This window comes from Acinonyx jubatus, chromosome A1 (genome assembly GCF_027475565.1).
Source record: "Acinonyx jubatus isolate Ajub_Pintada_27869175 chromosome A1, VMU_Ajub_asm_v1.0, whole genome shotgun sequence".
Classification (NCBI taxonomy): domain Eukaryota; kingdom Metazoa; phylum Chordata; class Mammalia; order Carnivora; family Felidae; genus Acinonyx; species Acinonyx jubatus.
This window is the reverse complement of record NC_069380.1, coordinates 205,183,611-205,207,267: the sequence shown is the minus strand read 5'-3', so window position 1 is coordinate 205,207,267 and position 23,657 is coordinate 205,183,611. Positions and strand designations below refer to the sequence as shown.

The 23,657-nt window shown below is 44.9% G+C and overlaps 1 protein-coding gene across 4 annotated transcripts in view; it reads left to right on the top strand.

The window, feature by feature from the left end:
• OSMR (oncostatin M receptor) overlaps positions 1-23,657 on the top strand; it is a 56,346-nt gene that overhangs the window by 11,654 nt on the left and 21,035 nt on the right. For 3 of the 4 annotated variants that reach the window (XM_027075691.2, XM_027075704.2, XM_053201360.1), the window contains exons 2-9: positions 1,908-1,993; positions 7,113-7,285; positions 13,014-13,185; positions 15,324-15,599; positions 16,932-17,061; positions 17,621-17,772; positions 21,086-21,228; positions 21,593-21,746. In XM_027075691.2, the coding sequence (XP_026931492.1) occupies positions 1,921-1,993; positions 7,113-7,285; positions 13,014-13,185; positions 15,324-15,599; positions 16,932-17,061; positions 17,621-17,772; positions 21,086-21,228; positions 21,593-21,746 (1,273 nt within the window). In that variant the 5' untranslated portion in view covers positions 1,908-1,920. The remainder of the gene's footprint in view (positions 1-1,907; positions 1,994-7,112; positions 7,286-13,013; positions 13,186-15,323; positions 15,600-16,931; positions 17,062-17,620; positions 17,773-21,085; positions 21,229-21,592; positions 21,747-23,657) is intronic. The other variant, XM_027075701.2, reaches the window with a different exon arrangement.

The following is a 23,657-nucleotide window of genomic DNA, read 5'->3' as shown; positions in this document are numbered from 1 at the left end:
GATCTGAATGGCTGCTGAAGCCAGCCTCCTCGGATTCACAACCTGCCATGTGTGAGACGGTGGGGGAAGGCGGGACTTCCAGACGGGACCGTCCTGGTGCTTCTCAAAGACTTTCCTGTGATCATCAGACCATAGAAACAAGTCCTTTGTAAATGCTCATAGTTTTGGCTTTGTTACATGAAAACTTTATTCTTTAATTTCTGGTTACCTTCGATGGGTAGGTGGCTTCTAACTTTTGGTTTTAAGTTTCTCTGTCTCTATAATTCGTTTACATTTTGCAACATGTGAACTGTTTGACTTACCAGAACTCCAAAATTCTAAAAACACTTCAAAGAGCCCTTTCGTACAGAGAACATCAGGCAGCCTACCTCACTCCCTGAACCATCTGGTCTTCGATTTATGGGATGAGATTTCCTCACAGCATGGCACCCTGCGTTCCTCAGGTGATGTCGGTGCTGGGACGGGAAGATCCTGTACCCGTAGACTAGGACCGGAAGGATGCTTCAGTTGCACACTGAGCGCCTGAGGCTTCGTGCCAGCATTTTCCTTTGCCTTGCCTTTGGCTCTGAGCAGAAACGATTTTCTCTTGAATTTGGTTTTCTCCCTGGCTTTGATATTTAATTGTAACAGGAACCTGTTTGAAGTTGTAAGTAGGGATGTTAGAGGGGGACGCATGACCCGTCCGCCAAAAGTAGAAGTAGTGGAAGGTGGTGCTTAAAGGACTGTGACTAAAATCCGTCGTTTGCAGACTTTTGCTTCTGTTTGCAGGCGGGCTCGTGTGTAAGCAGATTTGACTACCCTAGAAGAATGGAATGGTTTGGTGGAGTCTTTTTCTGTCTTCACTGCTGTTCCCATTTAGTTGGGGGTAGTGAAAACGGGTGATGTGGTTCACTGATTTTCTGGCTTTTGATGAAGTCCAGGTGGCTAGACAGAGGCAAAATGGGCTCTGAGCTGTTTAATTGCCTCTCTCTGCGATGAGTCAGACTTTGAAGTAAAAAAGTGAAACTCAAGGCTTCCGTGGACTAACACTCTTACTATATATTAAGAACATGCTAGCCTTCTGGAGGTCACCGAGGTTCATTCTTTGTGCCCTCAGGTTGGCCTGTGGTCAAAGGACCCGATGAATCAGTGCAGTTCTTTGACCTGCCGTTTACAGGCCTCCTCTAAAGCAAGGAAAGCCGGAAACTATTTTGAACAGTGAGACACTGCCTATCTCTCTAGGTGGAATGTGCTTGTTTTTCCTCGGTGAAATATTATTGAGGGAGATGACTCCTCTGTAAGTAATCAATTCAAATACAGCTCTTCTCTGACCATGGTCCTTTTTTTTTTTAAAGATTTAACTTCGTTTCTTTGCTTTACCCTTCTTTACCAACCTTCGCTTGGCCTGAAGAAATTGGTAGGTCACTTGTCTGTTGGCACACAGCCTCGGTGGCACGCTCACTGTGATCAGTCATTGCTCCTGCACCAGGGATCGGCTGCTGTTGGCCGGCTGCTGGCTAAGCTCGGCTGGCCCCTGGGGGAGCAGCCGTGGTGACTCAGTTCTGCCTCCCGTGTTGCTCCTTCTCCTCCTGGGTCCAGGTGGGGAGGCCAGAAGTGCTCTTTTCGTGCCAAAGAAACACAGAAGAGCAAGCAGAATTACACAAGGCATTTTGAGGTCTAGGCTCCAAGCTGGCACCCCGCTGCTTCTGTGTTATTATGGGTCAGGGCAAGTCACACGGAGCAGGGAACTACACTCTTATTTTGCGGGGCAGGGGGAACTCCAGACTCACCTGACAAGGGGCATGGACGTAGGGAGGAGACGAGAGTGGGAGCCCTTAATACCATCGTCTACCACAATTGGGTCAAAGAAACCTGCTCAGAGCTAAAATTGAATAAAATTTTCCTTGTGTATAATTTATCTTTTTCAGAAAACCAGAACCTATGGCTCTCTTTTCAGCCTTTCAGACAACATTCCTCTTGGCATTGCTGTCCTTGAAAACTTACCAGAGTGAAGGTAAGAAGTGGAAAGAATGGTAAAGAAAAAAAAAAAAACAGATAAAAAAACCAAGGTAATTGGTGCTTTGGAGAAAAGTGGAACAAGTCTTCTTTTCTTTGGCAATTACCTGGAATTGGTGAGGCGTTCACTCCATCACTTGGAATTGGTGAGGAGTAATGGTTTCCTTAGTCTTGACTATCCTGGTCTTCATTGCTCATTGTAATCAGCCACACTGTGACCCTGATTTCCTGGTCAGTGCACTGGTCATCGAGGCACTTGTGAGTGGATCTAATCTGGCAGAACTTTGTGGTATAGACACTCTACATGGCCATTGCCAGAGAAATTCCTTCTGTGCCTTGCCATGTGGAGACGGGGCACAGTAGCCCAGTGTTGGCCACTAGGTTAGAACAAGTTGTGATGTCCTTCAGCTGCATTCACGGAGCAGCTCTTTGCTGCAAGACAGTATGCTAAGTAAAGAAATTCTGTTTATGGATGAAGAAATGGTGTTTGTTACTTAGCTAATCTCCCAATGAAGGGGTTTTTCAAAATACCAACTTTGTAAATCTCGTCAACACTTGTAGGATGTTTATAAATACTTGGTATATTACTTTGAACTAGCTTGACCGTCAAGAGTGAGCGAGTCTGTTGGTTTATAACATTAGTTGGGGTGCCTGAGGGGTTCAGTCAGTTAAGCATCCGTCCAACTTCTTGAGCCGTGTTGGGCTCTGTGCTGACAGCTCAGAGCCTGGAGCCTGGTTTGGATTCTGTGTTTCCTCTCTCTGTCCCTTCCCTGCTCACGCTCTGTCTCTCTCTCTGTTTCTCTCTCTGTTTCTCTCTCTCTCTCTCTCTCTCTCTCTCTCTGTCTCCCTCTCTCAAAAATAAATAAACATTAAAAAAAATTGTGTTGCTTTCACCTGTATTTTACAAAGCTTTACATTTTCCTCATTCTGGGTTTATTTGCTATACTCCCTTCGTAACACAAAGTACAGGCATATGCTCTGAGTGATTATTCACACAGTTCCTTTCCATTGATTCATGAAAATGATGTTTGCAAGAAATACCCATAGAATTTTTCTATTTCCTTTAAAACTCCGTGAAAAGATGTTTAGAAATAAAAAGGAGATTTTGTTCTGATAATAGCTCAGTTCTCTGATATTCTTTGGGTCTGGGTCTGTTTCTTTTAGGTTCACACTACATGAGAAGATGCTACTTTTCTGACTTCTTAAAATTCATAGTTTATTGATAATCCCCCATAATCTGGAGCTGAAAGACGGGAATTAGGACTTCTCATTTGTAGTCTGTGTCCCCCTCACCCTATCTTACTTGCTAAACGTGACACAACTGGACTGAGTGGGTGGTCCGTACCATAGGAAGGTTCAGGCCCAGCTAGAGCCCCTGATTCCCAGACAGAACCACACCCCCACTCCAGGCTCTCCAGGAAATCCTAGGCATTTAATTCCAGGCTTTTGGCACAGCTCACTTCCCTAGTGAAGTCTCATTATCTGATCCAACGACAACAGACTGTGTGCCTTCCATTTACAACACACTCTGTTCTCAGAGGAAACTCTGGTGAAGAAAACACACTTCCAGCCTCTTTTATTTAGATCAGACGTGCATGTACCTCTTTCTCTCTCCACCAGTCTTTATTTGTGTTTCCAGCTTTCTCAGCTCAGCTCGCCTGCTCTGCCAGCTTCCTGCTCCTGTCCCCACCTACACTGCTTGGATTTCTTGTCTCGGTTTTTGCTGCATCTGCCAAGTACCTGCTAAATCTCCCACCCGATGACCCAGCCAGGCTCGGGTCTGAGACTCCGGTTCAGACGACCTAGCTTCTCCCGAACAATGAGACAGAGCCCAGACTCACTTCCAGTTAGCCCTGGGTTATGTCTGCTTCAGTCAGAGATCACGACTCTAGCATTTGGTTGTATTTTCTTCTTTTCTCTCGTGCAAGTATATACAGACCAACATGGAGATGCAAATACATAGATTTTTTATGGAAGTAAACTGGTACTATATATACTGGGAGTATTTATACTATATAGATACTTATTAAACTATGTATAAAGTATGTATATTGTGTATAGTATAAGTATGTATGCTGGGAAGTTCTATAATTTCTTAAATATAGGAAAAGTATGAAAGTATGTATGGGTGAAGTATGTATACTTTAGTAATACATACTTTATTATATACTTATTCACACAATACAACATTATGATGAGGGTTTTTACCTTTGAGGGTAAATATTCTTCTGAAATAGCATTATATTTAATGGCTGTGTGATGTCCCAACTTGTAAGTGGATGATGGTTTATTTTCTTAAGTAGTGTTGGGGCCAGACAGAGAAGCTGGGTGGGGAAAGTGGGAGGAGAGTCTGTGATGAAACCCGGGCCTGTCTGATCGCCAAGTCTGCCCTTCTTGGCCCCATTCCAGTGCACATTATAGAAAGAGAGCTGGGCCAAGGGCCAAGAACTCTGAGTTCTGTTCTAGTTGTGTGACCTTGGGAAAGTCCCTTCCCTTTTTTTAACCTCAGTTTTCTCATCTGGAAAATAATGGGGTTGGACTTCAGAATCTCTGAGGTCCCTTAATCTCTCTGACTTTACCTTGACATTTCCCACTCTTTCCCAAGGAAGTCCTCAATTGCTTCTGACCAAATTATTTCTGACTGATGTCTCTCAACTACCTGAGTCACTCAACACTCACTGATAGCATACATCCATATAGTGTTCCTCTTTTGCCTAAAGCATCATGCGATAGCTTCCTAGAGCTTCCAGAAAGAGTCGATGCTGGTGGTTGACTCATTCATTCAGCAGGCGGTCATGGTGTCTACACTGTGACAGGTGCGTTACTGGTCTTGGTTTCAGTGAGCTGAGTAAGACTCAGTTACACCCTTCTTTAGCTCCCAGTCCTTGGCGGGGACACAGGAGAGGCTATTTCCGCACGCTGCGATCAGTGCCCAAACAAGGGCTTAGAAAAGCAGCCCTGGGGAGAAGAGAACGCCAAGGCCGAGTAGAGGTGTTAGTGAGCCAGTGCTTGTCATGCTCCTGAGCCCTTGTGGAGATCCTGGGTCTCTCTAATTTGAGGTCAGCGTCTGCTGTGGAGAAGATGTTGTGCCAAGTGCTGGGGACAAGAGTCCATTCAGAGATGCCTACGCCTCAGCCTCTCCCCCCCAGGAAGTTTGAATCTAGAGTGTGAGACCGACGGCAACAAACCACTATGCAGACAGGATGCGATGAGGGCTGGGAAAGACGGGATAATTTAGCAGGCACCGGCATTCCCCGGGGCTACTGGTGCCACAGTTATGAAAAATACTCCTTCCTGGGGCACCTGGGTGGCTCACTCAGTTAAGCGTCCAACTTTGGCTCAGATCATGATCTCATGGTTTGTGAGTTCAAGTCCCACGTCAGGCTCAGGCTCTGTGCTGATGGCTCAGAGCCTGGATCCTGCTTCGGATTCCGTGTCTTCCTCTCTCTCTCTCTCTCTCTGCCCCTCCCCCATTCACACTCTGTCTATCTGTCTCTCTCTCTCTCTCTCAAAAATAAACATTAAAAAAGAAGAATCAGAATACCAATTTATTAATTTTCAGTGGGAAATAAAACTGGAAAAGTGACTGGTGCCCAGCCTTTTGGTGCAAAGTGACTTACAGGACTAAATTATGCATTCTGAAAGTGTCATCATAGTGAAGTGAACCCGTTATCTTAGAGAAATATTTCTTTTAAAACCTAACATATGGCTCTGAAAGTAATGCATATTTCTGAAGAACATTTACGAAATACAGAAAAGTATAAAAAAGCAAGTTAAAATCACTCAACCTCTCTGTCCAGAAATAGAGTAGTTTTACCTCCCTTTATAGCTTTCTTTAAAATTTTTTTTTTATTTTTTATTAGAGAGAGAGAGAGTGTGTGTGTGTGTGTGTGTGTGGGCAGAGGAGAGGGGCAGAGAGAGGAGAAAGAGAATCCCAAGCAGGCTCTGTGCTGTCAGCACGGAGCCCGACACAGAGCTTGATCCCACGACCCCGGGATCATGACCTGAGTCAAAATCAGAGTTGGACGCTCAACTGACTGAGCTACCCAGGCGCCCCCCTCCATAGCTTTTTAAAAAATAACATAAGTACTTTGAAAAGTACAAAATGGAATGTATAGTTCAGTGTATTTTTAGAAAGTGTATGAAAAAGGTCAAGAAAAACATAGGATTCAAACTTGGCAATGGGGAGAGAAGGGATTGGGTAGGATGGACCTGGTGGGGACTCAATTTCTGTATTATTTGAACATCATCATGATCACATATATTAAAAAAAATTTATTGAAGTGAAATTCACGTAAGATAAAATTAATTATTTTATGGTTAAAATGAACAAATCAGTGATATTTAATACATTCAAAATATGCAACCATCACATCTGTAATTTGAGAACATTTTTATTACCTCCTAAGGAAGCCTTATAATCATTAAGCAGTTATTTCGCATTCCTCCCTTCCTCAGCCCCAGCAATCGCCAATCAGCTTTATCTCTCCATGGATTTACTTATTCTTAGCCCCTTGTGCCTCTCCAGCTGTGTTCCCTCCTTGAGCTAAGAATGTTGTCACAACTATTTGACATCACACTAACTGCCTTGCTGGTCTCATCCAAAGAGTTTAGTAAATTCTTGCCAGAGGTGTTTTAAGTTTAGTGCATTGACACATAAGTAATCATGTCTAGAGATAGGATGTGCTCCCACTTCATAGTCTTTTAATAAACTATAAAATATTGACTTTCAGAGAGATAATTCTTTTTGATTTCCAGAAATATGACATTTATAGCCAAGAGTCCTCTTGCTTTATTTGGCCTTGCTAGAAGTTTCTAAACCAGTTGGATTGCCCAATAAAATATCCTTTTGTTTTACTGTTTATCAGTTTAGTAACTCGCTGTGTCTTCTTGAGCAAGCCATTTCATTTATCTAGATCTTAATTTCTTCATCTACCAACTGGCTTCTAAATTCCCTTACAGATTTTTAAGATGTCTGATTCTAAGGTGCACATGGGAGCAGTATTTTCCAAAACTAAACAATGGTGATATTGACCAGTTTATTATCTGTGACTGTTCAGTTGTGCTCCTATTAAATTTCATTGTTTGTATTAAATGTCTTGGTTTTGGTCTTTCAGTCTTGTCTGAACCTTTGTCATTGGCCCCTGAATCACTGGAAGTTTCCATCGATTCTGCACGTCAGTGTTTGCATTTACAATGGAGTGTCCACAACCTTGCTTATCATCAGGAATTAAAAATGGTTTTTCAGATAGAAATCAGTAGAATTAAAACATCTAATGTCATCTGGGTGGTAAGTATTTTTTCGTCTTTTTGGCTCAACATTTTAAAACTCCTTTTCTGACACCGTGATTTGTCTTTTATAACATTTGCAAAAATCCCAATATGGAAACACTTAGCAACACAAAATGGTTTTCCTAAACAGTTACCTTTCTGTGTTTTTAGTTAAGAGGGTAGAGGACAAAGTAACATGACATCTTTGGTTCAGTAGGTTGGATGAGATGTGTTAAGAAAATAGATTATTTCTTCATTTCTGCCCTGTCCCCTAAGAAGGCTCTTGGGGCTGTCCTTATGAGTCCTAGATTCCAAAAATCCATGAAGGTCAACCTCTTTCCTCTTCCCTGTCCACCAGAGATTTTCCTAAATAAGGTATAATTTTTTGGCAACATTCTTCTTGTCAGTTTCTTTGCTCATACCATGCTGAAATACATTTCTATCCAGTAAAGAAAGAGGTTCTTCATGGACCTACCATGTTGGAGAGTAGCACAGGATGTTCTTTGTTGCCTCACTTGGGGCTTTTTCTACAACAGATTAAATTGTGAAAATCCTTATTTTCACAATCTCTTTGCCTTTGAATTCTTTGGAATAGATTTTTCACTTGCCTTGGTTCAAATCATGGTTGTGTCCATTTAGCTGATGCTTCTCCATCTAGTGCACTGTGACACTTTGGTGGTTTCTTTCAATTTCCATTTATGGTCCAGGGAATCTTAATTAATCTATACATACATCATGCTCGTTCATTATCATGGGATGTTGAAAGACAGTACAATGGAATGTTGTCTCATTGAAGGGGAACAGAGAATTTGCCTGAATTGAAGGGAAACACAGGGATGTGTCATTGCTGGGGACCTCCATTTGCTCAGTGGAAGGACAGTCTTCTCTCAGGCAGTGGAGGCATGGGTACAGGGTACAGAATGGTTAGTTCCTTTAGTAAAGTATAAATGCCACTAATTTTATGTTACTTAAAAAAAAATTTTTTTACACTTATTTTTTTGAGAGACAGAGACAGAGCCCAAGCGGGGGGAGGGGCAGAGAGAGAGGGAGACACAGAATCTGAAACAGGCTCCAGGCTCTGAGCTGTCAGCACCGAGTCCGATGCGAGGCTTGAACCCACAGACCACAAGATCATGACCTGAGCCGAAGTTGGACACTTAACTGACTGAGCCACCCAGGTGCCCCATAAATGCCACTAATTTTGAAGCCTCCAGTTACTTTCCATATTCGTGATTGCATTTGAGATCTGAGTGAGAGGCCTAAATTAAATAGAACTCTGACTCTGTGAATTTAGGATTGATACCAGGTCTGCAATTCCACACGTCCATGGGAAACTACCAAGAATGAAAGCTCGTTGGTGTTCTGATTTTAAACAACAGTAATGCTCATGGACAGCTGCTCACCTCCCACCGTCGGTACATCTTCCCACTATTGTACCTCATGCTAATCATTTTTGTATTTGTATATCTTTGATGGATACACTCACTCGTTGTTGATTTGGACCCAGTAAAATATTACGCAAAGGTCATATTGAGACTACTTGTATAAGAAAAAGAAATTCAGGAGAAATGCTGGAAGAATCTATGGAAAACTAGTACCTCACACTACTAGCAGAAGTGACACTGACCATAGACGGACTGGGTTCCATTTTCTATTTTCCTAACAGGCAGTTGTTCATATCTGTTTTCACCTTTGATTCGTGTAAGAGTTCTTTTCTCAGGGTAAAGCACCTTGTGAAACCTACTTCTGTAACTACTAAGACTCAAGGTCTTTGTCCAAGGTATTGTCCCCATATCACCCAGCTCAGCCTGACGGGGGGAAAGGAGAAAACCAAGGCCTAGAGAGGTCTGTTGTGCTACTCAAGGTGACAGAGTCAGCGCAGTGCCCTCCTTCACCCACGTGCCTGGTCAGCGATGATGGCCACACGCAGTCCCCAGGACGTCAGTGGCCGTGTGTCCCACAACAGTGCCGTGAGAAGCCCTTGTCTGAACCTCGCAGGCCTAAAGTCAAGGAAAGATATGAGGGTCCCCCTCCAGTGCAGGGGAAGAAAGGCAGCCAAGGGGGTCTGCTTCTGTCTCGAGCGCCATCTCCCTTTCATAAGGCCGTTCCCTGTAATGCAAGCCTGGCGGGACACTTTCATTCATGCGCAGAAGGAGTAGCTTTTAGGACTCATGCCTCAGATGGTCCTGTTCCTAAACAGGCCTAGCAAGAGCCCCCTGCCCCAAGTGCTCACAGCTGGGCCAGGGCCCCTGAGCCACCTCCCAGAGGGCGAGGGCCACTCAGAGCCTTGCTGGCGGCCACGGGCTCTACACGGTCTCCCCTGGGCCGGGCTCTGCCCTCGGCCCATCCAGCCACTTGCTTTATGGTCCCGGCAGTGGCAGAAGGCAGAGTCGGGTGGTAGCTCCAGCCCAGAAGGAGGCCCGGAGCCGTCGGCCGGGGCTCCGCGAGCACCTCAGGAGCCAGTCGGTGGCCTCAGTTGGACTTCTGTATCGATGCGTGTGCCAGTTTCTTGTGACTTACTGGTGTCTGCCGGGGCCGAATGAAACTTGCCACTTCAATTGGTGAAAACAGCCCAAACACAGTTCATCACTTTTTTTTTTTTTTTGTAATCACTGAATTGATGCATTCAAGGAAAATTTTATCTCCTGCATTGCGAGTCTTTAAACAGCACACAGCACAAATTGTGGTTAGACAGAACCCACACAAGTAGCGTCTGAAAGAAATAGAGCCCACAGCATGTTAATGAAGTGATGAGATCATTCAGCGCATCGTTGGAGACTGGGAGCCTGGGTCCAGCCATTAATTCAAGGCACAGGTCTGTGAGCGCTGAGCGGGAATGAGGAGGTAAACGCAGGAACAAGGGTGTCCTAAATGTGGGAAGCGCCATGCTGGCAGCTGACAAGGTCGCTGAGGGGTTGGGATTAGGCCGAACCTTCTCCAGCAACTTGAAAAAGGATGGTTTGAGCCAAAATAAGAGAGAGGATTAGAAGCTAGTGTAGAGACGGTTTGAGCCAAAATAAGAGACAAGATTAGAAGCTAGTGTAGAAGGGAGGGTGGAGAAGAATGTTCTGGGAAGAGCCCACAGGTCTGAGCCAAGGCCCAGAGGGAAGGGCTGTGAGCTCCCAGGCCTGAAAACACTGAGCACTTGGGGGCGGGCGTGACCCAGGGGTGGGCCTCACCGGACACTGGGGGTCATGGTCACTTCTCCTGTTTTATCCTGACAGCCATAAGGAGAGGAATGACAGGATCTGGTTGGACGTGTTTGAAAAGTCCACTCTGGCTGCAGGTGGGGAAGCTGGAAGAGGTGGAGTGTGACCTGTATGAAGCGGGCTGTGGGGTGGGTCCAGCAGAGAGGTGCGTGGAGTGGCTGGGGACAGTGGAGACGACAAAAGAGGCTAAATCTCAAAGAGAAGGAGGTAAAATCCAGACTGTGGCCTGTTGACAGCAGGGTCTCCATTATGGATACAATCTTGTTGTTTTGTTTTTGGTATTTGCTCTTAAACAATATTTAATCAAAATATACTCAAGACTGCTCATATTAAATAGTAGAAGTTGCATAGATCAGGACCTGAAAAGTTATACTTAAAAAATATTTTTTTAGGGGCTCCTGGATGGTTCAATCAGTTAAGGTCATGATCTTGTGGTTCGTGAGTTTGAGGCCCATGTCTGGCTCTGTGCTGACAGAGCAGAGACTGCTTGGGATTCTCTCTTTCCCTCTCTCTATCTGCCCCCCCGCCAAATACATAAATAAACTTTAGAAAAAAATAAAAAATAGGGGTGTCTGGGTGGCTCAGCCCGTTAAGCGTCCAACTTCAGCTCAGGTCATGATCCCACGGTTTGTGAGTTCAAGCCCCATGTCGGGCTCTGTGCTGACAGCTCAGAGCCTGGAACCTGCTTCAGATTCTGTGTCTCCCTCTCTCTCTGCCCCTTCCCCTTCACACTCTGTCTCTGTCTCTGAAAAATAAATAAATCACAAAAAAATAAAAATAAAAAATATATTTTGTAGTTTAGAGATAAAACAATCCAATAAACCGAGATAGAAACATTCCGTAACTCACCAGTCCTGCATAGAGGATGAGCACGGTCACCCTCGGGTGCCGCCCAGGTGGACTGAGGTACTCTCACCCCAGGGCTGGGTTGGCTTCTGCCCAGGGTGATGGTTAAGGTTGGCAGCCTGGGAAGAGAAGAAGGCATCAGTGGAGGGCAGGCCTCAAGGTTTGCCAGCTCCAGGTTGTGTGTGACATGCATGTTGCCCCATCCTCTTGATTGTAGGGCTTGCACTTGGCCCTTAGAGATGGGGGTTCAGACTCAGTTTTCCGCAGGAAGCACAGGTGTTTGTTGTCCCGTCACCCAGCTGTGGGGGCCGAGAGCCGGTGTCCTGGAGGGGCCCACCGAGGAGCATGCGTGCCCAGAGCCGTGTGGGACGTGAACAAGAATAAAACCCAGTCCCTGCGGTCTTGGGGCCATGCTCAAGCCAGGGACACAAGGACAGATGAAGTACCAGCAGCTACACACAGTGTACAGGAGGGCTTCAGGAGAGGTGGGGTTGGGTGCGTCCTGCACCTGCACAGTGTGCAGGAGAGTGGGGACCCGAGCCAGGGGCCCTGTGTGAGGAAACGCTGAGGTGGAAAAGCGTAAAGCTATTCCCGAAGTGCGAGGTAGAGCACTGTGTCCAGAGAGATTCCTGCAAGGGAGAGGTAGGTTGGGGTCAGAATATACATGGCTGTAGATGGTTTACAGGAGCCATAGAAGCCTATGGAACTAGAGAATGAAAATACCAGTAATTTAGAAAGGTCAAGATTAAAGGCTGTGGGGGAAGACCAGTTGTAGTTCCACGTGGGCAAGCTTCCCACAGTGGAAGACATTCCTGTGTGGTTGACATTCTGACAGATGGAGCTCAAAGAAGAGGATCCAGTCCCTGTGGCCACCAGGTCTACAAAGATAAGGGACCAAACCAAACGAAACAGAAAACAGACAAACAAAGCCCACGGGCCTCATGGAGATCCATCTACTGGCTTCTGACAGTGGAACTCCTGGGTGCCATGAAGGGCTGCCCTCTCTACTGAGATTTGGCCAACATGATCCGACCCTGGCTAAAAATGAATGTTAAAAAAATACTCATTAGTCTTGCTTATACTTTTTAATTTCGTATTGTTTATTTTATTTTTGAGACAGAGAGACAGTGTGTGAGTGGGGGAGGAGCAGAGAGAGAGGAGACACGGAATCCGAAACAGGCTCCAGGCTCTGAGCTGTCAGAACAGAGCCTGACTGCAGGGGGGTGGGGGTGGGGGTGGGGGGGTTCTCGAACTCACAAGCTATGACATGACCTGAGCCGAAGTCAGAAGCTTAACTGACTGAGCCACCCGGGCACCCCTGGTCTTCCTTATTTTTAAAGAGTGACTCAGTTCTCTAGTTTGCAAAAATTTTTCTCAGCAGGCCTGTGTGACAAGCACGGTGCCTACCTTCCGACTCTGCTCTCTTCCCCTAAGACGTAAGTAGCTTCAGTTTTGTCTCACTTCCTCCACATGAGCCATAGGGCACGGGAGCTGAGTTCTCAAAGGACAGGAGGCTGCGGCAGGTGCTGCTGAGACATTGGAGCAGGGGTGACTGGCTGATTGGGAATGAACTACGCTTGCGCGTGTTGGGAGCTTCGCTGGGCTCTCAGGTGTGCGCTTTGGGGTAACTGGTCAAGCCATTTTCCAGGGCAGCATCGCTCCATGTTTCCAAGTTTTTCTCTTTATTTCTAGGAGAACTATAGCACCACTGTGAAGCGGAACCAAGTTCTGCGTTGGAGCTGGGAATCCAAGCTTCCTTTGGAATGTGCGAAACACTCTGTAAGAATGAGGGGTGCGGTGGATGACGCCCAGGTCCCTGAGCTGAGGTTCTGGAGCAATTGGACTTCGTGGGAGGAGGTAGATGGTAAGGAGTGAGGTGATAAAAGAATTAAAGTGTTTCATATTTAATATTATTTGGGGATCAATAGTCAAATAGTGGAAGTCTCTTTTGAGGAGCCTGGGTAGAAAAAGGACATTGTTTTTCTTTGTCTTCCCTTGGAACTAAAAACTGTGGGTGTGAAACTTGCCACCAGGAGATAGACATCTATGGTTTTGCCTCAGAATTTGCTCATTGAGGTAATTAGGCAAGTTCAGACACCTTCATATTCATTTTCCAAACATGTGACACAGGCAATGCTAAGAAAACACGGCAGGACATAAATTGCACATGTCATTATTAGAATAGGACAAAATGTGTATGCATCTAGAACAGAGGTTGGGAAGCTTTTCTGTAAAGGGCAAAATAGGAAATATTTTAGGCTTTACAGACCTTGGTGGTCTTAGGACTATTCAGCTGTGCTATTTTAACATGAAAGCAGTCCTAAGCAATATGGAGACAAATGAGAATGGTTGTGTTCTAATAAAACTTTATTTACAAAAACAGATGGCAGGCTGGAGTTGGCCCAGAGCTATAGTCCGAAGATGCCTGATGTAGACAGAAGGGGGTGAAATATGGAAAAGTAAAATTGGGTCTTCATTTGAGTAATGAGATTATGGATAAATATGTCTTCAATATCTCTTAATTTTGATAAATTAATTTTTTTATAATTAAGATTTAGAGTAGATTTCTCCAGTTTCTTATGCTTCATTTGAACTATAGGCAGGTTCTAAAGCAAAGGCATTTGGCTCTCTCTCAACCTATATACCCTGCCAGAGTATCTGAAATTCCTGCCAGTAGAACAGGAATGTTAAGTGTTTATGCAAATTTATTAAGTCAAACTGATAACACATTAACCCGTGAGTAGCCTAGTGATTAGTTTAATACTGGTAATAGAATTAAATCTGCATTCTAGTCATATTCTAAGTAGTCTACATATTCATTTAGCCCTCAACTCAGTCCTTTGAAATGTGTATTAGTATTATTCCCACTTCACAGATGAGGAACCAGAGGCACATTTAGTTTAAAGAACCCACGCAAGGTCATCAAGCCAGTTAGCCATAGAGCCAGAATTCCAACCTGACAGCGTGGGTCCAGGGACCGCCCTCTTCACATCACATCCAACTGTTGAAAGAGAACACACACAAGAAAAACAGAGATTAAAATAAAAAGATAGTAAGAGAGAGAGAGAGAGAGAGAACAACATTAGTAACAACTTTGATAAGATAGACTAGATTTCTCAAAACTATAACCTCCAAACTACTCAGGAACAAATGGAAAGCCTAACTGATGGTTCCTAACCCCCAAACGCTGGTTCTCAACCATGGTTACACGTTAGAATCACCTGAGGACCTTTAAGAGCGCTCCTATGCCCAGGCTACACGGTGTGGGTGACGTTGCTGGTGGCAGTTTCAGTGACAGCAGTGGGCCGAGTGAGCAGGAGCAATGGGGCCAAGCGCTTAGAAAGGGGCAGCTCCTTCAGGGAGGCTGACCATGGAGGAGCAGGTCCAGAGTGGGCTGGAGGGAAGCATGGGGAGGATGGCGAGTTGGCTTACAATGCGGGACACCTGAGGAGTTTTATACACTGGTGGTCATACAGAAGGGGACACAATGGAACAGGAGATATTTGAGTGACTGGCATTTCTGAGAAGGTGAGAAGAAATGAAGAGGGACACATGGCCGTGGAGATGGGCAGACCTGGCAGGTGTGAATGTGGCTTTGCCACATTTGCTGAGCTTGGGCTCAGACCTAGCTGTGGCGGTGATGAGAGGGGGGAAGGATGGCATGAGATCATGTGCAGCCCACTGAATGCAGATCCTCCCTCGTGGCTGCGGTCCGTGGAGGGCAGCTACCACTGTCCTAGCCAGATTCTAGCCATGACCCAGTAATCCCAGTGTGACAGGACGTGCTGTCTTTGTCCAGCAGCAGCTTTCGTGTGACCACAGGAGCCATCTTGGGAAGGATTGTTTCTGCAGGCTCCCAAGTTTAATGGTTTGCCTAGAAATTTAGGCTCCTATTTCTCAAGGAGGTAGAGGAGGTAAATTTATCTGTTGAGAAGGGAGAACAGAGGGGCTGGTTTGACTTGAGTGATGTTCTAACTGAGCTGTCTTTTTTTTGTCTTGTAGTACAGAGTTCTCTTGGACACGATCCATTGTTCGTTTTCCCTAAGGATAAGCTGGTGGAAGAAGGCTCCAATGTCACCATTTGTTACGTTTCTAGGAGCCATCAAAACAACATATCCTGTTATTTGGAAGGCGTACGGATGCATGGAGAACAACTTGATCCAAACGTCTGTGTGTTCCACTTGAAGAACGTTCCTTTCGTTAGAGAAACTGGGACAAATATCTATTGTAAGGCAGACCAAGGAGACCTTATAAAAGGCATCGTTCTCTTTGTATCCAGTAAGTATGTACGTTCTCTGTGCTCTCTCTTCCCATTTCTATGGAGTAGCTAGAATGTCCTTTACCAGAAGACAAGTAAGCATTTCTACTCATGGTCTGGATGTTCTTTTGTCTCCCGAATCTTTTAGGAGAGACTCTGGCAAAGATCATCTGAAGCAGTACTTGCAGGATTTCCTGTTGTTTTCTTGCCCTTATGAACCATTTTCTTCCTAGAAACCAAGAGTATTAAAGGGGGGAAAGTTCAGGTCATGGCCGGGGCCACTGGGAAGGGCCCTGCCTCGCCTTAGCCGTGCTGCAGTTGGACAGTGGGGAGAGAGATGGCAGGTCAGACGACTCCAGAGAGGCAGCCAGTGCTGTGCCCAGGAGACCTGGCTTTAAATCTTCCCACACCTGGGCGTGTCACGTTGGCTAAGTTTCCTAGCTTCTCTGAGCCAGTTTCCTCCTCTGTGAATGGGCCCAGTAATGGTTGTTTGAGGGTGAATGAACACGGACGGGGCCTGGCCCCGACACTTGTAGCTGCACATAGTAGGAATTCGGCAAATGGAGGCCATCCCTGTTCTGAGGTGGGTGCAGAAAGTGTCAGGTGCCTCCGTCGGTGGCAGCCAGTGGAGAGGGAACGTTTTATTGTTTATGTAGGTCTGCGTGAACATACATGCCCGCTGGCCTCCTGTGTTTTGTGTGGAGGCCTCCCTTCCCCTGCTCGCTAGGTAGGCCAATATCTGCGACTGCCGGGTCCCTGCTTCTGCTGCCAGGGGCAGACTCCAGGCTCCCAGACACCTCGTGCAGCTGTTCCCCTTGGAACAGCCTCTGAGAGCCTCGTGGCTCCGGGGGCTTGGAGGTGCTGCCCGGGTCCTAAGAACTCCCACTCCCTGCTGCTGAGTTTAATGGCTCCCCAAATCTGACTTCAGGGCATCCCAAGCATAATAGCCCTGAGGCTGTCTGCAAGCCCCAGCTTCCACAGTGAGGCAGCAGGCAACACTGACTCCATTCATTCATTCTTTCTTTCTTTCGCTCACTCACTCTGACACTTGGCGACTTGTTGAGCGCCTACTAGCAGGTACTGGGGGTCCAACTTTCATCACATGGACACAGTGCAGCTCACCGCAGAACTACCACCGGTCCCCGTCCCGGTGATGCCTCAGAAAAGAACAAGGAAAGGAAGAGAAGGGGCCAAGATGGGGCACCTGACACGTGACCTTCTGGAGCTGCCAGTGTGATCCTTCTGTCATTCAGCCCTGTGGCCTCAGACCCAAAGGGAGATTTTCCTATTTTCCTTGTCTTTCAATAAAGGGATTTGACTAGATCTTTCATCTGTTTTCTTTGTGTGGCCAGAAGTATTTGAAGAGCCCAAGGATTTTTCTTGTGAAACCCGGGACTTGAAGACTTTGAACTGTACTTGGGCTCCCGGGAGCGACGCTGGCTTGCTCACACAGCTTTCCCAAAGCTACACTTTGTTTGAATCGTAAGTCGGCTCTGATTACGTTCTTGACAGGTCCCTTCTTGTGCCAACAATAAGGGTCACATTTAGATGTTACAGACGATGTGAAGAAATAGTTTACAACCACCCTACCAGAGTCAGAAAGAAGTCTTTAAGCGGTCACAACTGTATAATGCTTTTCACCTGAGTTCCGTGAAAGGAAAACGTAGCATAAAAATGATAAAAACAGTTAATGATGAATCTTGTGGTGTAAATTGTTCCATCTGGTGATCTGGGTATATCTAATTTCTAACTGTTTAAGAATATTCAAAATAAATTAAGGAGTATTCTCACCACCCATGTTGGGGGTGGACAGTCAGCAATTCATCGCTACATAAACCGAATAAACCTTTAACCACATAAATGGAAGTTGTTGAAACAACATCTTCCTTGGTGGTATTTGTTGATGCAAGTGGATCAGTGCCATTGTGTGCAACACAGTTTGAAAGCCACCAAGTGTGCCCCAAGGGTACAGGGTTGCAGATCTGCGTTGACAGAAGTGGAAACCCTGAAATTATTGTTTTGGGTGTGTTTTTCTTTTAAGGTTTTCTGGGAAAAAGACACTTTGTAAACACAAAAGCTGGTGTAACTGGCAAGTATCTCCAGACTCCCAAGAAATGTACAACTTCACACTCACAGCTGAAAACTACTTAAGAAAGAGAAGTGTTCATCTTCTTTTCAACTTGACTCATCGAGGTGAGACCAGTGTCGGAGTTTGCTGTGGTTACTGACTCGTTGTTGTGTGACACACTGTGTGATCAAGGAAATGTGCTGTAGGTGTTAGCCTAAGTCACATCCTACGTGGACGTTTTAATCTATATCTCTTGTCGACGCCACACTTCACGGATGTATGCATGGCCCCTGGTCCCCTATGATTTGTTTTGAAGATGCGATAAGCACCTGTATGCTTACTACTCACCTTTAGACTAGAATTCTAACAGTAACTCACTTCATCTCCTGCCCCACAGCCCCCCACACCCTGTTCCTCCACTGAGATCATTTAAATCGTGCACGTGTGTGTGCCTGTATGGGAGTATGTATTCTCACTTCTAATGCAATTCTAAAAAGATTGTATTTTTATTTTGTTTGGTTTTAATGTATGTAAAAGACATCAAGCTATATGTAGTAATTTAGTAATTACTATGTAGATAATATTGAATTGCTAATATTGACCCATATTATTGAGTGTTGTTATAGTCTATTGATTCTTACTGTTATCAAGTATTTCATTGTGTAAGTATACAGTATTTTGTCCAGGCATCTCATTTGTTGGTTTTTCAGGTTGTATCAAGGTTTTGCTCTTGGGTGTGGTGTTAATATGAGCATTATGTGTGCAGGACTCATCTCCAGTTGTTTTTCTTGAGTGTATACCTAAGAGTGGGATTGGTGAGGACATAGAGAATTTGCATGTGCCACGTAGGAGACAGTGCCACATGGCTTTCCAAAGTGGCTGTACCAATTATTCCCTTGCCCTTGAATTCATGTAGTCTTTCCAAGGTGGTATGGTTGGTCACCCTTTTCATTTTTGTCACTTTAATGGCTACACCGTGGTATTTTATGGTAGTTTCGATCTACATTGTTTGACCACCTGTTCTCTCTTTTATGAAACGCAGAATCTTTACACGTGTTGTTCACTTTTTCTGGAATGTTCTTCCTTCCCCTTTCACCTTCTTAATTCCTACACATCTCTTAGATTCATCACCACTCAGTCAGCTGGGTAGTTACAGAGTGCCTCCAGTGTGGTGGGCACTGGGGACCTGGCAGTGAACATAACTGGATAGCTGCCCCTTGTGAGCTTGTCTGCTAGTGTGTGTAGGAGGAGGGGTTGAGAGCGGGGAGTGGAGACATACAGTAAACATAGGGTACTTCAAGTACTGATATGTGCTGTGGAGAAGGTAAAATTCAGGTTTAGGGGAGATAATGCCTGTATCAGGATGAGGGAGTTGAAGAAAGAAGTAGAAGACGTCTAGCGGAAGAGCATTTGAAGCAAAAAGAATAAGATTTGAAAAGGTCGTGGGATAAGACCAAACTCTGGGTTGTTGGAGAGACAGAAAGAATGTCCTCATGCTCATACCAGAGATAAAGGAGATTTGGGTGGTAGGCAGTGTCCTGGTCATGTGACAACCGTGGAACTGGATGGTCTTACCTAGTTGTGTTGACAGGTGTTCATCAGGACAGATAAATGATGTGACTCACACTGTGGGAAAAGATCACTCAGGCTGGACCATCAGGGGCGGGGGTGGAGGTGGAGAGCTGGTTAGGAGGCCGCTGCGGTTGTCAGGCAGAGACTTTGGACCAGATGGGGTGATGAAGTTGGTGGGGAAGCGGTCATATTGTGAATTCACTTTGGGATGGAGTTGGTAGCACTTACTTAGGGAAGGCATGTGCATGGTAAGGGGAAGAGGAATTTAAGATGGTTCCTTAGGAGGATTGCAAGGGTTTTGGCCTAAGCAATTGGGCCAGTATTGGAACTATCCCCTGAAATGGGGAGGTACTGGGGAAGAGCAGCTCCGAGCAGGAGCACAGAGTTCCGTGTTTACCAAGTCAAGATTGAGATGTCTTTCAGATATCTCAGGGGAGATGTTGAGGAGACAGTTGGATATAGAGTTTGGAGCGCATCGAACAAGTCTGGGATGGAGAGTTAGACTTGTGAGTGAGTCATCAGCCTGTGGATAGTGACCGAAAAGGAGATAAAAAATGAAGGCTCAGGATAGGGACTTCTAGAACTCCATCTTTTTGGCCAAAAACTCCTTTTACACTTTCACTGTCATGACCCCACTTGCAACGTTACATTTATTTTGTAGTTGTCGATTCGTGCTTGCTCCTCTGTTGCCCTTTGAAAGCGAGGGCCGTGCCAGCTTTTGTTTTCTCTCCCATCTGACAATTTCTGTTTTTATTGGTATGTTTGGACCATTTATATTTAACATAATTATTAATAGGGTTGGACGCACGCCTACCATTTTATTAGTTATTTTCTATTTGTTCCCTCTGTTTTTGATCTACACCTCCCTAAAATTGAGTATCTCTTCCCAGCCTGCCACCTTTGGATTATTTGAATACTTTTTTAGTATTCCACTTCAATTTATCTACTGGCTTTTGCCTATATATATTTGTATTCCTTCCCCCCCCCCCCGCCGGAGATTACAATATGTTATTAATCTTTCACAAGAGTTAGTATTTTTCACTTTAAGTAAAACATAGAAGCCTTCCTTTACCCTCTCACTACCAATGCAGCAATACTTGAATTTCTGGTCTTCTCTGCCTGCCACTATCAGAGTTCTCAAATAGAATATTCGAGAATGCTCCATGTGATATATTTAATTGGATTCAGGGGGATAGACAGGATGGGAGGGGCTTTCTTTATTTTTTCAAGACCTGAACCTCATCCAGTCAGTTTTTCATTTCAGATATTATATTTTTTGGCTCCAAAATTTCCATTTGATTCTTTTTTTTTTTTTAATAGTTTCTATTTCTCTGCTGAGAAGTGTTTTTCTTCTATTCATTTCAAATGTGCTTACTTTTATGTCACAGATCTGCCTTAAAGTCCGTACGAATTGCATTCTTATGGGCAGGTCACCGTGAGGTTGGCATCCTTTGACTGTCTTTTCTCTTGGAAATTGGTGACATGTTCTGGAGTTTTGTAGGTAGAATAATTCTAGATTGTACCTTTGATATTACTGACGTTATTTTATTTAGATTTTGGGCTCTGTTATATTCTCCCCATGAGTCCCTTCTCCAAGTTTTGATTCTCCTTCATAATCTGCCTGCTTTTGTTTAATTTTAAGAGTCCTCAGTAGTTTCTTTTTATGTTTTGTTCAGAGTTTCTAATATAATTGGTGAGAGAGAAAGGCTACAGTTGGCTTACTCCATCTGTGCTCTAAGGCTGGTTTTGTTGCCATTTTTTCAAAACTAAACAAAAATAAATAAGAAACGAGCTGCCTATTTACCAAAGTCTTTGGATTTATGCTTGAATTTTTTTTTAATTTTGTTTCCTTTTTTTTTTTGGCAGTTCACCCAATGGCTCCCTTTAACGTATTTGTCAAAAATGTAAGTGCCACAAATGCCACCATGACCTGGAAGGTCCACTCCATTGGGAATTATTCCACGCTATTGTGTCAGATTGAACTCTATGGTGAAGGAAAAGTGATACAAGTAAGAATACTGCTTCACTTTCTGTTTTCAAAAATCTCTTTATGTCCTGAACAGAGAGACTAATGAATAAAACCTCTTTAAAATCTTATTTCTGTGTGGGTTCAGATGATATGGGTCATCTGTTTAAAAACAGTCCTGAAATTAATCACAAGCTTTAGCATTGGGCAGAGGGCCTTCGAGATTTTTTCACAAAGAAGTACTAGTCGTACCCCACCTCAGAATGGACCAGGCTGTGATTGGACTTTGCCATGAAGTATGCTCGCTGGTCCTCCTGTCTTCTTTCTTCTTTCTTCCTGTCTCCTTTTTTCAGTTCATCTCATTGATTTTCTTCTTTTCCTTCCTCCCTTCCTTCCTTTCTTCGAAGAAGCAAAATGTTTCTGTCAAGGTGAATGGTAAGCACCTCATGAAGAAACTGGAGCCTTCCACAGAGTACGCGGCCCAAGTGCGCTGTGCTAATGCCAACCACTTCTGGAAATGGAGTGAATGGACTCGTCGCAACTTTACCACAGCTGAAGCTGGTATGTTCAGTTCCCCTCTCTTTAACCCAAGGATCTAAACTGACTCACAAGAGATGGGTTGGTTTCCCCGAGAGCTTTCAGTTGTACCAAAAACTAAGGAAAAACTATTACAACAGAGGCTGAATATCATCGTTTTGTGGTTGTTTTGTTTTGTTCATTTGTTTTTTAGAGAGAGCACTTGCGAACATGAGCTGGGGAGGGTTGGGGGGGGGGGGCGGGCAGAGGGAGAGGAAAGAGACAACCTTAAGCAGGCTCCACACTCAGTGAGGAGACCACCTTGGGACTTGATCCCACAGCCTGGGATTGTGACCTGAGCCGAAATTGGGAGTCAGACGCTTAATGGACTGAACCACCCAGGCGCCCCTGAGTACCATCTTTTTAAAAAAGAACTGAATTAAATGCTTAGTGAGATGTGAACGGGAAGACATCCACCTCAATGGGATCCACCTCATCCACCGCAATGGTCATCCACCTCAGTGACCTAGGTCATTCAGCATTATTTCTTTTGTACATTTTCTCTCTCGTCTTTGGTTTTGCCAGAACGGCTTATAAGCTCCTGGCGTTGCTGGATCTGGGGCTCCGTAAATTAGGATAGACTTTTAAATTAAGGACTGGGGACAAACAGTAGTGTTGCTGCCGAGGAAGGCATTGATCTCATACCAGACAACTTCAGGCTATGTTTGGAAATGTAATGGTGTTTGGAAACCTAACAATTATTGATACATCATTTGTTCAACAACAGCAAACTGTGAGCGTTCTCGATCACTGTTGCGGTGGGAGGTTCCTCACCACTGACGGAACAGTGGGTGGGTTTTTCTGACAAATAACCATTATCTTTCAGTTCACGGAGGCCTCAGGAGACTGGATGCCCTGCTTTCAGGAGAGCTCTGCTTTCCTCTCCTCCCAATTCAAAATAATAAGTTACTGTTGTTGACCAGTTTACAGATGAGGCAGTTTGGGCCCATAGATTGGAGAGACTCACCTAGTTTGCAAAGTTAATGAATGGCAGAGACATAACAGTATTAATGATTGTAATAGCAGCTAACATTGAGCTCCAGACAGCTTGAGGTGCACGCCGTGTTTTTCCCTTTTCCTCCTCACAGCACACAGGAGACACTATGAGTAATTATCCTCACTTCCTAGATGAGGACAGGAGGCACAGAGAAGCTAAGTGACTTAATTGGCTTAGCCCGTCAGCCTGTTGACTGTGACCCGCACCCAGGCCCCCTGACTCCAGAGCTCCCCCCTTAACCAGAGCTGGATTCTATGTGTTCTGTCTCTTGATGTTGTTATTACAGCCTTGAGATCTTGTTGATTCAGGTCTTGTTCTTTGGCTGCCAAAGGAAGGATTATATGTATATATTTTATTCTTGCTTATATTTATGTGTATAGGCTGGCAGGGCTCTTCCTGTGTCTCTCCATGAGGACCATTTTATTTTATTTTATTTTTAAGATCATTTATTTATTTTGAAAGAGAGAGAGCAAATGCACATGCTTGCACATGTGGGAGAGGGACAGAGAGAGAGGGAGAGAGAGAGAGAGAGAGAGAGAGAATCCCAAGCAGGCTCCACATTGTCAGTGCAGAGCCCTGTATGGGCTCTCGATCTCACGAACCTTGAGACCATGATCTGAGCCGAAAACCAAGAGTCAGAAGCTTAACCGACTGAGCCACCCAGGCGCTCCCCCTTGAGGACCGTTAAAGCAGTGACTCGAGCTGAGGGGTGACAGGGACAGCTGATCGGATCCTACACAAGGTTGGTCACCAGTTGTACTTGGCAGGCTCCCTCTCCTTGTCTGATGTACCCACCCCTCCCCTCACTGGGAGCATAGACCCCTGGAGAATCTGCCGCAGAGAGCCCTGTTCCTGACGGTAATGTCACTCCCCAGTTGTGTCTTATTAAAGAATTTTTA